At 37.1% G+C, this 12,925-nt stretch overlaps 2 protein-coding genes across 2 annotated transcripts; one reads left to right on the top strand and one right to left on the bottom strand.

Moving 5' to 3' along the window:
* The first annotated feature begins 866 nt into the window (after positions 1-866).
* Positions 867-8,918, top strand: SSB (small RNA binding exonuclease protection factor La). Its single transcript, XM_085323286.1, has 12 exons — positions 867-886; positions 3,187-3,261; positions 4,696-4,799; positions 4,965-5,139; positions 5,339-5,446; positions 5,549-5,649; positions 5,896-5,967; positions 6,052-6,094; positions 6,798-6,938; positions 7,300-7,483; positions 7,636-7,764; positions 8,457-8,918. Exons 2-12 carry the CDS (start codon positions 3,196-3,198, stop codon positions 8,552-8,554), a joined length of 1,221 nt encoding a protein of 406 aa, XP_085179412.1. The 5' UTR covers positions 867-886; positions 3,187-3,195; the 3' UTR covers positions 8,555-8,918.
* On the bottom strand, positions 8,555-12,919 carry METTL5 (methyltransferase 5, N6-adenosine). The gene is made up of 7 exons (XM_085323295.1): positions 12,653-12,919; positions 11,886-12,000; positions 11,247-11,428; positions 10,732-10,814; positions 10,400-10,451; positions 9,678-9,727; positions 8,555-8,666 (listed from the first exon to the last, which is right to left on the bottom strand). The coding sequence occupies exons 1-7, from the start codon at positions 12,759-12,761 to the stop codon at positions 8,592-8,594; spliced, it is 666 nt and encodes a 221-aa protein (XP_085179421.1). The 5' UTR covers positions 12,762-12,919; the 3' UTR covers positions 8,555-8,591.
* Positions 12,920-12,925: the final 6 nt, after the last annotated feature.

Here is a 12,925-nt window from a genome sequence, read left to right as displayed (position 1 = left end):
GGGCGGGCGGCGCGGGCGGCGGGGCTGCCTGAGCGCGTCCCCGGGAGCGCCTGTCCCGGTGCTCTGCCGCCCCTCCGGAGRGCTGCGCGGCGCGGGGGGGAGCGGGGGCGTTAATACTGCCGCGGAAACGAGTGCGGTTTTCYTCTGTTAACGGCGAAGCGGAGACTCGCATGGAAAGCAGACTGGGAGGCGGGGGCACCGTGAGAGCCGGGTGTAAGAAAGGGTATTCAAGGTTATCAGAAAGCTGAAGGGTTTTGGAGGGCAGACACTGGGTGAAGACTTGAAAAGTGTGTTCTTCCAGTTTCTTCACTGCACTATTTTCAGTACTTCTGGATGATGGTCCTTCAAGTATTCMGAGCTAAAAAGAAGGGGAAAGAAAGGGGGGGAGGGAAGGAAGTGTCCTGCATGTAYTTAGTATTTTTAGACTAGTTAGATTAGCTTTAGACTAGCTTCTTTTCCTTTTTTGAGGTAAAGGAGACCCAGGTTACCCTACAGRGGTCAAGGGAGAGTTCCTTCCAAATACACAAAACCAAAGTAAAGCAAACAGCTTTACTAAGTGATTCTCTGGTAACTATATTGGTTACCTCAGAAACGTTGCCTCCCAGTAATCCTTGCTTTGTTAACTGTGCTAGAAATGTTGGTGATCTCCCAGCATGCAGCCAGAAGGTCCCACATTTAACTTAACCAGAACCTGCATTAAGGGACAAGGTCTCCAACAAGTCCACGCGCCGTTTGAAACACTGAAGACAGCTGACGGGGCAGGCAGGCAGAWACAGCCCGGCTCTCAGAGGCTTCACTTCCCTGCGGAAGGGTACGGAGCTGCAGCTTCCACTCAGACCTTTCTTAACAGTGTGCTTGAGGCTGCTGGCTGACCAGGTGGAAGCTGGTAAGGGAAGATCTTGCATTCAGCTGGAGCTGTATTCCGCCATGTGCCAGCAGGCTGTCTCCATGCTGAGGTTCTAGAACGTACCATTAATGAATTTTCTCTTAAAACAAGATACATGACTAAAATCATCTGTGTTTTTCCTCAAAACATGCAAGAGGAAGTAGCATTTTTCATAACTCTTAAATTAATGTTGTCTTAATAATTGAGCTATGCTGTGAAAAGCACCTGTGAGAAAATGGTGCCCTTAAAGCATATTGCCTAGCACTTAAAAAAAAAAAAAAAAAAAAAAACCACACACCCGAAGAAGATTTTTTTTTTACAGTGTGAGTTCAGTCACCAAATTAAGGTTCAAGAATATAAAGATTCATATAGCTGCCAGTCTGCTTTTTTTTTTCCTCCTTCTTGAGGATATGGTTTAATGTTAAATGTAACCCAGTATAATTGCTTGCTGCCATAGAAAGGTATTCTGTTTTTTGTTCTCCTCTTTTCCTCCCTGCCTCAACAACACCATCACTTGCATTCCTGCAAGTTGAATGAAGCTAGTGATAAATTTATCTGCTGGAACTATTCACTTTATTCAGTGGGTTAGCTTTCTGTTGGATCAGGTGTTATGGTAGTACACAATTAGTGCTCAAATAGAGATAAATTAATCCAATAGAAAAAGCTGAGACTGTTCCTCAGACTGCTGATTTACACCAAATTAAGTATAATATAAAATTGAATACCAGCTTCTCAGCAAGTCAAGTTTTGGAGATAGTGCCAGCACCTAAATGTAGTTGTGAACTAATTTAAGTCTTCCCTAGTCAGCATAATTAGTGTGAGACATCTCTAAAGTAACTACAACTGTTAGCCTACATATCACTGCTTGAATTCTTATAGAGCGCTTTATGCACTCTGATCACAGGTGTTAACTAACACTTGCTAAAACCGTATTTTCAAGGGTGTTGCAATGTTTGGGCACAGTGAGAAGTCAACAGTGGAGAACAGGATGTGGCCTTCTAAAGGCTGCAAGTGCCCAGATACAAGAATGACAAGCAAGTGAGGGGATGGGGTAGCCTTGAGATTAGGAAGAAGGCGAAGCTGGAATATTGTAGGAGTGCAGCAAGCTGAACAGTGATTGGTGGATTAAACTACTAAAATAAGGAGATAAACAGATGGCCAAGCAACTGTTCTGCTGGAGAACATGATTTCCTGGGACAAGAGAGWCTTAGAGGCGTGTTCCTTATGTCCGTATTGCCATCTTGCTCCTCTGAAAGATGTTACTGCCCTAGGGGTGCCCGAACAGAGTGTGTGTGTCTGAGATCTCGCAGTCAGGCATGAGTGCAAGCCCATCTTCACCAGCAGCCTTAATGATCACTCATCTGTGAACTAGGGCATCTGATGGCCRAGAGTCTATTTAATCTTCTGCAGCTGTAGTTACCAAATGTGATAGCATCCAAAGGGAGACAGTGGAAATGTGTGCTGAATTCAAACTGATACCTGCCAGCTTCACAAAGCTGTGTGTTTTTTCTCAATGACTACTCTACTCAGACTATTGCTATCTTAAGAGCAATGAGATGGGCATTTTTTGGTCCCTATTAACTTTTTGGCAACTTACTAGTGTGTGTACTAGGACTAATGCTAGCTAGGGGAAGAAGTTGCTTTAAAATTTAAGGCATCTTACCTCTGTACATGCTTAAGTCAGTATTCATATTGAACTGCACCAAAGACAAGTCTGTAAAGGGGAGAACCGGACATCTTTAGGATTTACTAGTAAATACAGATATTTTTATTCATTAAGTAAGTTCCCCAAACTTTCAGACCAAGATCAGTCAAGAGGTAGGAACTTCAGAAAAATTTCAAATTATACTTATTAGGAGAATAACACAATTTTTGATACTTGTGTTCTGCCTAATGATGAGAAATTGGGTCTATGTTAAAGAATAAATGTTGCTGACTATAGTTGGGTCTTGATTTGTTGCTAGTGAGTACCAATTGAGAATCTGTGCCTAGATGGCTAAGTAACAAATAATGCTGTAAAGTACCAGCAGTTGTTTACCTAACTTGAATGTAGATTGCCAAATACTGGCATACCAACCCATATTTCAGGTGTTTTACTTGTCTCTTAGTTGTTCCGTAGTTTCCATTTGAAGTTTTGAAGTCATGTTTAAATTTGACTCAGAAGTATAAATATGTGGCTGTAGAACTTGTCAGTTATTTTGCTTAGCTGAGGCTGTGGTAAAATGCAATGCTTTATGAATGGAATTCTGAAGAAGTTAGAGCAAATGCATAAGTACTGAATACTCAATTCTCTTTAACAGCTAGTGAAAATGGCTGAAAATGGAGATGGTGAAAATATGTCTATCTTGGAAAGCAAAATATGTCAGCAAATTGAGGTATGTTCATTTTATTGTTTGGGATCTGGACTCAGATGTAGTTTTGGAGAAATTAATTGGTAGGGACTTAGCTGACTTGAAGTTATAGTAAGTTAGATTTTTTTTTTTAAGAATGGAAGATTTTTTACAGGTGTATAACAGGTATTTAATGCAATAAGATCATTCAAATATAGTGCAAGTTTGAAAGCTACTCTTGTCTAGAGTTGCTTGTAAGATGACTATTTAGAAACAGAAGTTTAACTTGCTAACATTTTAGTTATTATTTTATAGGCGGGCAAGTAAATGTATCATTAAACAATTTATTACCATGTTCATTGGGGTTGTTCCATGTATGCCAAAGGGAAGATGCATTTTAATATTTATATGTCTTAAATTATTGGAAAAAAATATTAGCACATTGCATAACTTGCTGTTATGATTTACTGCTTTGTAATTTGTTGCTACAAGATGCAACTAAACTTTTGTGCTTGCTTTCGATGAACTACTTCTCACTTGAGAGGCTTAGAGGGTTACCCTCTGATGAAAGATTGAAGATGGCACTTAAAAGGACATCTAGAATAAAGCCTTCTTAACGAAGGATGAAAATACAGCTGTACCTGATGCCATCAGCATATGGAGTAATAGTCATTACTTACAAAATAACAATAGAGATTAAAGGAAAAACAGATCAAAAGGCTAGACCTGAGCTAATGCGAGCCTCAGGTAAACAACAGGGAGAAGTACTGCTATAAAATTTGCACTGACCCTTTATAAAGCACAATAATATTGGTGGAAAGACTTGAATTTATACTGTAGATTAAAGCATTTGACCCTAATTAGATGACTGGTAATAAGCAAAAGAATAATCTGATGAACAAGTCTTGTGTATGAAATGAAATTTCTCATCTGTGCATCATTCTGTTCTTCCCATGCTGGACATAGACAGAATGAGAACACAGTAAATAAAAACTTTTTTTTTTTTTAATCTTCAAGTAGTTTATTGAATGAGACCTAGAATTCTAGCCTGAACAGATGACTTCTTAGGGTACCAAATACTGTGTTCTTGCCTATACATTCCTTAAGTAAGGACCAGAATCTGAATCTGTTGGTGAGAGGTTTGACTTGTGACTCTGTGGAGCTCAGTCAGGTTGATGGATAATTATGTTAGCAGAATAAACATTATACTGCTTCTAGGCAAAGCTGCAATCTAACTCTGCCTTATTACAGTCCCACTAGATGAAGCGTTCTTAATGGCTTTATTGCAACAAACTTTTGGAAAATGTCAAATTAAGGCAGGAAGTAATAATTTCAGCATTTCTAATTGTTTATCAACATCATGAATTTTCATACATTTCCATCTACTGCAGTAAACTGTCAAATGAAAAAGAACTTTTAAGACTGAACACTTGAAGACAAATCTTTTCTTGTTTTTTGCCTGCCTCCTCTCCTCTGCAGTACTACTTCGGTGATCACAATCTACCAAGAGACAAGTTCTTAAAGGAGCAGATCAAACTGGATGATGGCTGGGTGCCTTTAGAAATTATGATCAAATTTAACAGGTAAAACAAAGAACAGCGAAGCTGGATGGGTGGGTAACATCCAGCTATTTACTGCTGTTTCGGGCCAAACATCTCTGGTTTGCATGTACAGCTCCTATTGCTGTCTTAACATTTGACTTCAGCTTAGCCCATGTCGTTGACAACCTGTGTCTGCTTACTCAATAGATTAAGTCGTCTTTCAAAAGATTTTGGTGTTATAGTAGAAGCGTTAAAAAAATCCAAGACTGGTCTAATGGAAATAAATGAAGACAAAACTAAAATCAGAAGATCTCCAAACAAACCTCTTCCTGAATTAAATGACCAGTATAAAACTGCAATTAAAAACAGATCAGTATATGTTGTAAGTAAACTTCTCCTTTGCTTTGTGCTGTTCTGCATGACTTTGAAAACCATCTAGCTAAAGTAAAGCTTGAATTAACTTATACTAGATGTTCAGGTTTTCAAGTTGTACTTGTCAGTCACTGAGTATATTAGTAATAAATGTCTGTTGAAATCTCAGCGTCTCTTGCATGTAACTGAAGTCCAATGTTATCTTGCAGAAAGGCTTTCCAGTAGATGCAACTCTTGATGATATCAAAGAATGGCTCGAGGATAAAGGTCCAGTTGAAAACATTCAAATGAGGCGAACGCTGCAGAAAACATTTAAGGTAGCTCTTGTGATGAACAGCTGGATACAGGACAGGGGTGTCTCCTGGAGAACGTCCAATACTCAATTTTTCTAATACTTAATGTCTTTGATCTTTTAACAGGGATCAATATTTGCAGTTTTTGATAGTGTTGAATCTGCTAAAAAGTTCACAGAGATCCCGAATCAGAAGTACAAGGACACAGAGCTGATAGTGCTTTTCAAGTAAGTTCCCTTAACTGATGAGTGAACTAATAATGCTCAGGTGTGCATTTAGACAAAAACCTGGCTTGATCTGAGCAGCAGAAGTTTCTACATTGTTGTACAGGTATCTMCAGCTGTACCTTTAGAGATTAGCACCTCAACTTCTAAAGATAGTCTCTACTGTTTCTTAGCTACTGCAGTCTTCTGAAGTAATTATAATGGAATAGTATAATAGGTAGCATTAACTTATTTTCTATTCTATTAAAGAGAGGAGTATTGTACAAAGAAGAATGAAGAAAGGAAACAAAACAAAGTAGAAGCTAAAGCAAGAGCTAAACAGTAAGTAATTATCAATGGAAGTGTGTGGATTTATCATCTGGTGACACTTCAACCAACTCTGAACTGATCTTAAATTTTCTACAGGGAAAAAGAAGAAAAACAGAAACAAGCAGCAGATGCTGAAATGGTATGGATTTCTTAAATCCCTACACGTGAAAACTGTCTAATTAATCTTTCATGGGTTTTCAGTCCACAAGTAATTAATACAAACATGCTGCTACAGCTGTTTGTAGACCTGTGGGATATTTAGAGCTTCAGGTTCTAGATTAGAACATTTTTCTTCTACAAAGTCACTTTAGCTTTTACAACTGAACTACAGTAAGACTTCATTGGTCATGGTTACATTTCACTTTCAAGAAACAAATTTTGTTCAAAGGATCATACTGGAATTGAATTACTAAGCATATTACCTGTTTAGAAGTGATCCTCAGTGCGTCAAAGGGATGATCTGTGGCATTTTTAGGGTCCAGAAAGGATTAATTTTGCTGTATAGGTTCTTAGCCTGAGGCGGCAGCCTTCAAAAAAAACAGCTGTTTAGCAAAATTGTGGTAGTATAACTATCTTAGGGGAAGGAGTACTAAATTCTGCATAACTGTGTCATAATAAAATTAAGAGAAAAACATGCACACATAAATAAGCTGTGCAGTAAAAATACTTGGCTTACTGACAGTGCTAGAGGGATCCACTTCAGTTGCTTATTAGAACAGTTGCTTATTAGTTGCTTATTAGAACACACTAGTGTGTTCTAATAGTTGTAGGGTTGAGGGAAAAATCAAATACTCAAGTGTGACTTTCTTTAGCAAATATCTATTTTTTTTAATTTTATTTAGAAATCTTTGGAAGAAAAGACAGGATGTCTTCTGAAGTTTTTTGGTGATCTTGATGATCAAACATGCAGAGAAGATCTCCACGCAGTATTTTCTGATCATGGAGAAATCAGATGGATACACTTTGTCAGAGGTGCAAAGGAGGTCAGTAGATTCTTAGACAATGAGTTCAGTGTTGGTCTAGAATCTGAAACTGAGTGATTAAACACTTGTGCTCTTGCAAGCACTGTAAGGAATTTATTCTTTGAATTGTGGAACTACATGATACTTGAGTGAATTCACTCAAATTCTCTCAGAATCACAGATTGTCTTCTCACTTKATAAGGTCAAAGGAGACTGAGAATATTTGTTAGGACTGTCTCAGATTTTTGCTTCAGCCTTGACAGAGTAATGAATTGCTTGTCAGAGTAATGAATGTGCTGAGGTACCCAACAGGATATGCTGTCCATCATTCTAGCTGAATGTTCTTCCAGTAAGACTCAAATGCAACCTTTTTCTTTTTAAGGGTATTATCCTATTTAAGGATGTTGCAAAAGAAGCTCTGGAAAAAGCCAAAGAAGCGCATAATGGAAACTTACAACTTCGGAACAAGGATGTTACATGGGAAGTGCTAGAAGGAGATGCAGAGAAAGAAGCTCTAAAAAAAATACTGGAAGATCAGCAGGAATTGTTAAAACAGAAAACAAAAGGTCCTCTTAGTGGTTTAAATTTTTAGTGTCCTACTAGTTTCACTGTGTGAAAATAAGTTAAATATTGAAGCATAATGATGACTGCAAAGCTTTTGTTAAAGCTTTCCAGTTGAGAAGTGAATGACAAAGTTTGACATCTTATGTCCCAACAGGACGCAAGCTTAAAGGAAAAGGACGAGGTGGGAAGATACCTCAAGGTGCACATAAAGGGAAAGTACAGTTTCAAGGCAAGAAAACAAAGTTTGAGAATGATGAAGAAGGTGAAGATAATATTAAAACAGGTAAATCATTTTGTGCACTGGATGCATCATCCTCATTATGTGGGCTACTATGCTGGCCATGTCATGTTTCTTGCGAATATTTCAAGGTTGGTCATATACTGTAGTATTTTGTTCTCTGTCAGTACTGGTATGGGAACTTTAAGGGTCTTCTGCTTTGATTCCTTCTGGCAACTGAAATTCTTGCCCCAAAAATCATGTTAATTACTAGATAACTGTGGCTGTATTATAACTCTGTTCCAAGTATTGTAGCTTGCTGTCAGCAACATTGCACAGCTATGCAAACCCAGTGTCTCTTGAATAGTACCTTTTTCTTTTTGATAAAAGACTGGACATAGTCCAATAGTCCTGGACAGTGGTGTATGGCTTGAATGATGCAAGAACTAAACTGCTGTTCATTAGATACAGAACGCAGAACTAGTTCCTCTTATCCTCCCTTCTCATCTCTCTTCTGTGAAGCTATTCAGGGAAGAAACTTCAGAGTAGATATCTTGGAACATGTAAAAGTTTTAAGTTGCAATAATGAGTAATCAATCYGCTATCATAACAATAGCTGTGGATAAACTAGAACCCATCCTTGGGCTACATTATAAGAACRCTGTTTCAGTATTTYAGTAAGTTTACATTTTAGAAGACTTCAGGTAATATTGAAAGGCTTCCTTTTACCATAAATAACTACTGATTCAATCTTGCAGAACCAGCAAGTCCCAAGAAGAGACCACTAGAGGAAACTGAAAAAGAAGAACCTGCACCAAAACAGCTGAAAACAGAAAATGGAGAYGGAGAGCAGTAATACTAAAATAAAAATCATTGTTTTTATTAGTCCATTTTTAATAGGTTTTAAAGCTGTGCCTCAGTTCAGGAGTTTCAACAGGAAATCTAATGAAGTCCACTTCAATGTCAACCTATAATGAGAGGAAAGCTTTATTTTTGTTGGATTACAGCTTTTTTGTTTTGTTTAAGAAGCATGCATACTCTAACATGCCACTCTGGAAAAGTTTTTTATATTTATAGTTTTGTTTATACTGTCAGTCCTCTCAGCTTGTACCTCATTCAAGTGTAAAAGGTTCCATCCTTAAATTGCCTTTGTAATCTCAAAAGTTATATTCACTAGCAGCTGTCAATAAATTGAGAACTTAAACTGTTCACCCCTGAAACTTGACTGTTCATAGAGTATAAAGCTGTGTTAAGTGGCAAAGCTGAAGGACAGACTTCTATCATTAAGTTCAGTTTGTAAAGAAATTGAGTACAGGTGAATAATCAGCTTCTGGCCTATGCTACTTTAACATAAATTGAAGCTTCAAATCTTGACCAGTCTGCTCCAGGATTTTCAGTACATATATTAATGGGATAAGTGTTTTGGTATTCTGAACTGGCAAACTCCAAAGTCTTCATACTTTTTTTGCATCTTGACTCTGTCTTCTATAAGGAGATAGAATAAGTACACACCTTCTTCCTGCCCCCTTTAGGATGGTTCTACRAGGAATTTTACTGGCTGCAGCATGCTGAACGCAATGCTGAAGTTGTCCTACTGCTGTAAAATTCTAGCTACTCTGAAGTCTTGATATCTTTATCACTTAATTCAAAGTTCCAGTTGCAGACAGGGTTAAGCAGGTAAGTATTAAATAGAGAGTYGACAGAGCTACTTTTAGCTTTCTTTGCACTTGGTACAGTGTTGGCTTTCATCGTGTCTTGTGCACGGCCTGGACTTGCATTAAAATTACCCTTCTTCCCTACCCCCTTGCCAGCTACTAAATGTACTAATAGCAACAAAACTGAATGMTTTATAGTGCCACCTCAAATTCTGTATCACTGCCCAGTATATCTGACCATAAAAACTTTATTCATTAGACAGGTAAATGAATTCTACTACAAGATAAGAGCTTCTTCTCAGGCAGGCTGGGTTTTACACTTACMGATTTTTTCTTATGAAACTTGTATGATGCTGGTAGGTCATATTTAAGTTCTGTGAACAGTACAAAGAATACTTTGTTAGAATGATTTATTAATCCCTGCATTCATGTTCTTCTATGCTTTCTATTGCCAGCCTCAAACAGCCCTGGTTGGATAATTGCTTTGACCTCTGAAGAGGTCAAAAACTAAAATTAAAACCAAGTACAGACAGTAAGTGGATRGCTGAGATACAGAATTGCAGTAGTGTCTCAAGTACTTAAGTGTATGACTGTATAAAGCATCCAACCAGTGATATTTAAAAATGAGGCAGAATCTTGAACAGTTATCAGAAATAGTATTTTGGTGACTACAAGGACAGGATCCTTTTTAAATTTGAGAAGTGACCTGTACTCTGGTTTTGTTATTCAGCAACATAATTTTTTGAAGCAGGAYTTTACTTCTGCATGAAAGAAAAACCTGGTCTTTCTCAAAGAAGAACAGGAAAAATCCAATTACTTTTGTGCCTCTCTGAGCTTGCTTGCTTATTTATTTATTWAAAAAAAATCCTTGCTTCTTGTATCCTAGCAGCTAGCAAGGTTTAAAAGAAAAGGTTAAAACCCACCTATTTCATTTTTTTTTTCTAATTTTAAACCACATGTTTACTTCTGGATGTCTGGCTCGTAGTGTGTTCCAAAGATTAGCCACTAAGAAAATATTTTTTACTTTAATAACAGGTTAATCTTACCTGCTATAACTTCCATCTTCACTTTCCATTCATCTGCTTTCTTTTGAATATGCTAGAGTATTAAACAGATGCAGTTATGCTTAAAAGCAGATTTATACACTTTTATAATATCTGTACTCTACTACTTTAAGAAGCCCCTATACTTTGTTTTCTGTGTTAAAGCATTGTATTGCCTCATGTGCACCACTGTAAATGTTCTCTGACATGATCAGTGTTAAACCAAAGCAAACCCAGTAAAGACAGGAACAAATCAGTAAAGCTATGGGTTTCCCAATTCAAACCCAACTCCATRATTGGTTAACATCCTCACTCTGCTAGAATTAAGGACTTACTTGCCGTGTTGATGTTTTGTGAAGGGAATATACAGCTGTTTTTGCCATTTGTAAAGCAGTTTTCAGAAAAACCATATCCATTCCTAAAAGAGCATTCAAATTATTGAAATTGTTAAATACAAGCTTAAACTAGTGGCTATTTGAAGATCTACTTTATGCTTCAATGTCTTTGTCTTTTGTAATAGTTTTTCCGAAGATCTCTTTTGTGTTARGCTGCTTAGACATTTAAGACTAGCACTGCACACGTTAAGGCAGGGAAAGTATTTCTGCAGCTTTCGTAATAGCTTTATTAAAAGAGAAAAATAATAAAGGTAAGGAATAGCTAGTATGGTTTATTTTAAACCACTTCATTATTAGCTAGAATGTTGAAATGATTAATCCCTGCTTAGGAAACTGATCCCAGATCAGCAAAACTATGTGGGTCCCACATTGTAAAAGAGAAGGGAGATGTTTTAGTAAAAGTATTTAGCTTTGTATTTCATTCGTAATTATTTCTAATTTTTATAATTACYAACCTTTATTGTGCTTGGTACCAAAAGGAGGGTTCATAACAACTGTGTCAAAAGTTTTTGACATGCTGTCAGATAAAGAGCAAACATCACACTGAACCATGTTGATGTTTGTGAGCTCAAATTCTTCAATGTTTCTGTTAAATATTTCCAGTGCATCTGCATCTATATCAAACCCCACACATAATCTGTAAAACAAACCCAGAAGTTACACATTACTGTTTATTTTGCATACAAGTGTCTTCAAAATATGATTTAAATACAGCCTCCTCTAAGTTGTCCTAACATTTTGAGAGGCATTTGTGCGCACTTGTTTTCTAACTACGAAATACAACAATCATACACTATAGAAATTCAGTGCTGATTAAAACAGAAGTGTGAGCAGCTCTGCTGCCTTTTCCAAGTATCTGTTTAAAGTTTTATGAAAGAAACTTCATGTGGTCATTTAACGCTTCAGGGAAAAACGAATATGACGTTCAAATTCAGTGCAATTGCCAATCTTTTCCACTRTTTGAATGGTTACTAAACAGTCTGGTTGCGTGCCAAATTAGATACCCAAAATGAGTTTAGTTCRGCATTGCTATAATTTTATTTTCCACTTTCCTCTATATTAGAAGTGACCAGAATCTAGTATTACATACTTACCCTGCTCCTAACATTGCACTTCCTATGCTAAGCATGCCACAGCCACATCCTAAGTCTGCGACTGTTTTGTTTTCAATATCATCAAAGGTATTGTGAATTGTATAAAGCATACATGCTGGGAAAAAAAAAAAAAAAAAGATTAGCAGTATCAAATATGCATTTGATTAGCTGACTTTGTGCGTTCAGGACTCTGAACTTCACAAAAATTAAAATGATGATCTCATTATCTGTGCTTATCCTTTACACTTAAGTATTACAATGCATCAAAATATTTTTGAGAAGTAGTAAGACTCYAGGTCTTTGGTCTTTTGGAGAATTTTACATAGAACTGTAAATATTGATTTCATGGAAGAACTCTGCCTCAAGTTCTGTTTATAAAAGCAATAGACACCACAAGAACATAAGCAGTGTATGTACGGACCCTCCTCTTTATGTTAATTTCTGATTTTTCCAGTTTTTTATATCCTATAAAACAGTTCAGCTTTCTCATTTACAGATCAACTAGATGTTTTTTTCACTAGGTAACCTTGCAATCAACTTGCTGGGTTTTGCATTGTTTATTAACAATATGCTTCTAATGAAAAAGGTTCACAATTCATTAATAATGGAACACATTCCTGCTGCATGTAATTTCTGAGCTACTTCTAGTGTAACAGCTTCGATAATAGAGATAATGCAGTAAAAGCATGCATGTAAGTGCAGGTTTTTTAAGAAGTGCTGATGCAAAACTAGTAGAAGACAATTTACAACATAYAGTTAACCTCTACCTGCAATGTGAGGTCCTGTTGGATACTGCTCCAGGAGTAATTTGGGACTTTCGAAAGTATCAACTTGTTGAAGACAGCTTTCCAGTTCTTTAAGCTTTAWTTTCTTCATGTTTATAGTTCAGCTGAGAAAAATAAACGTGTGATCAGTTGTAATGCTCTAATACACATAAGACTTTGTCTTGAGAAGCCGATTTATACTTAAAATCTCATTTTATTTCTCGGCAGCTCCCAGGGTGYTTTCATGCGGCAGGCAGTAAGGAGGCCTGTGCCGGC

Source organism: Rhea americana, unplaced genomic scaffold (assembly GCF_003343005.1).
Source record: "Rhea americana isolate MKP2758 unplaced genomic scaffold, rheAme1 scaffold_12, whole genome shotgun sequence".
NCBI classification, from domain to species: domain Eukaryota; kingdom Metazoa; phylum Chordata; class Aves; order Rheiformes; family Rheidae; genus Rhea; species Rhea americana.
This window is presented reverse-complemented; position numbering and strand designations above follow the sequence as displayed.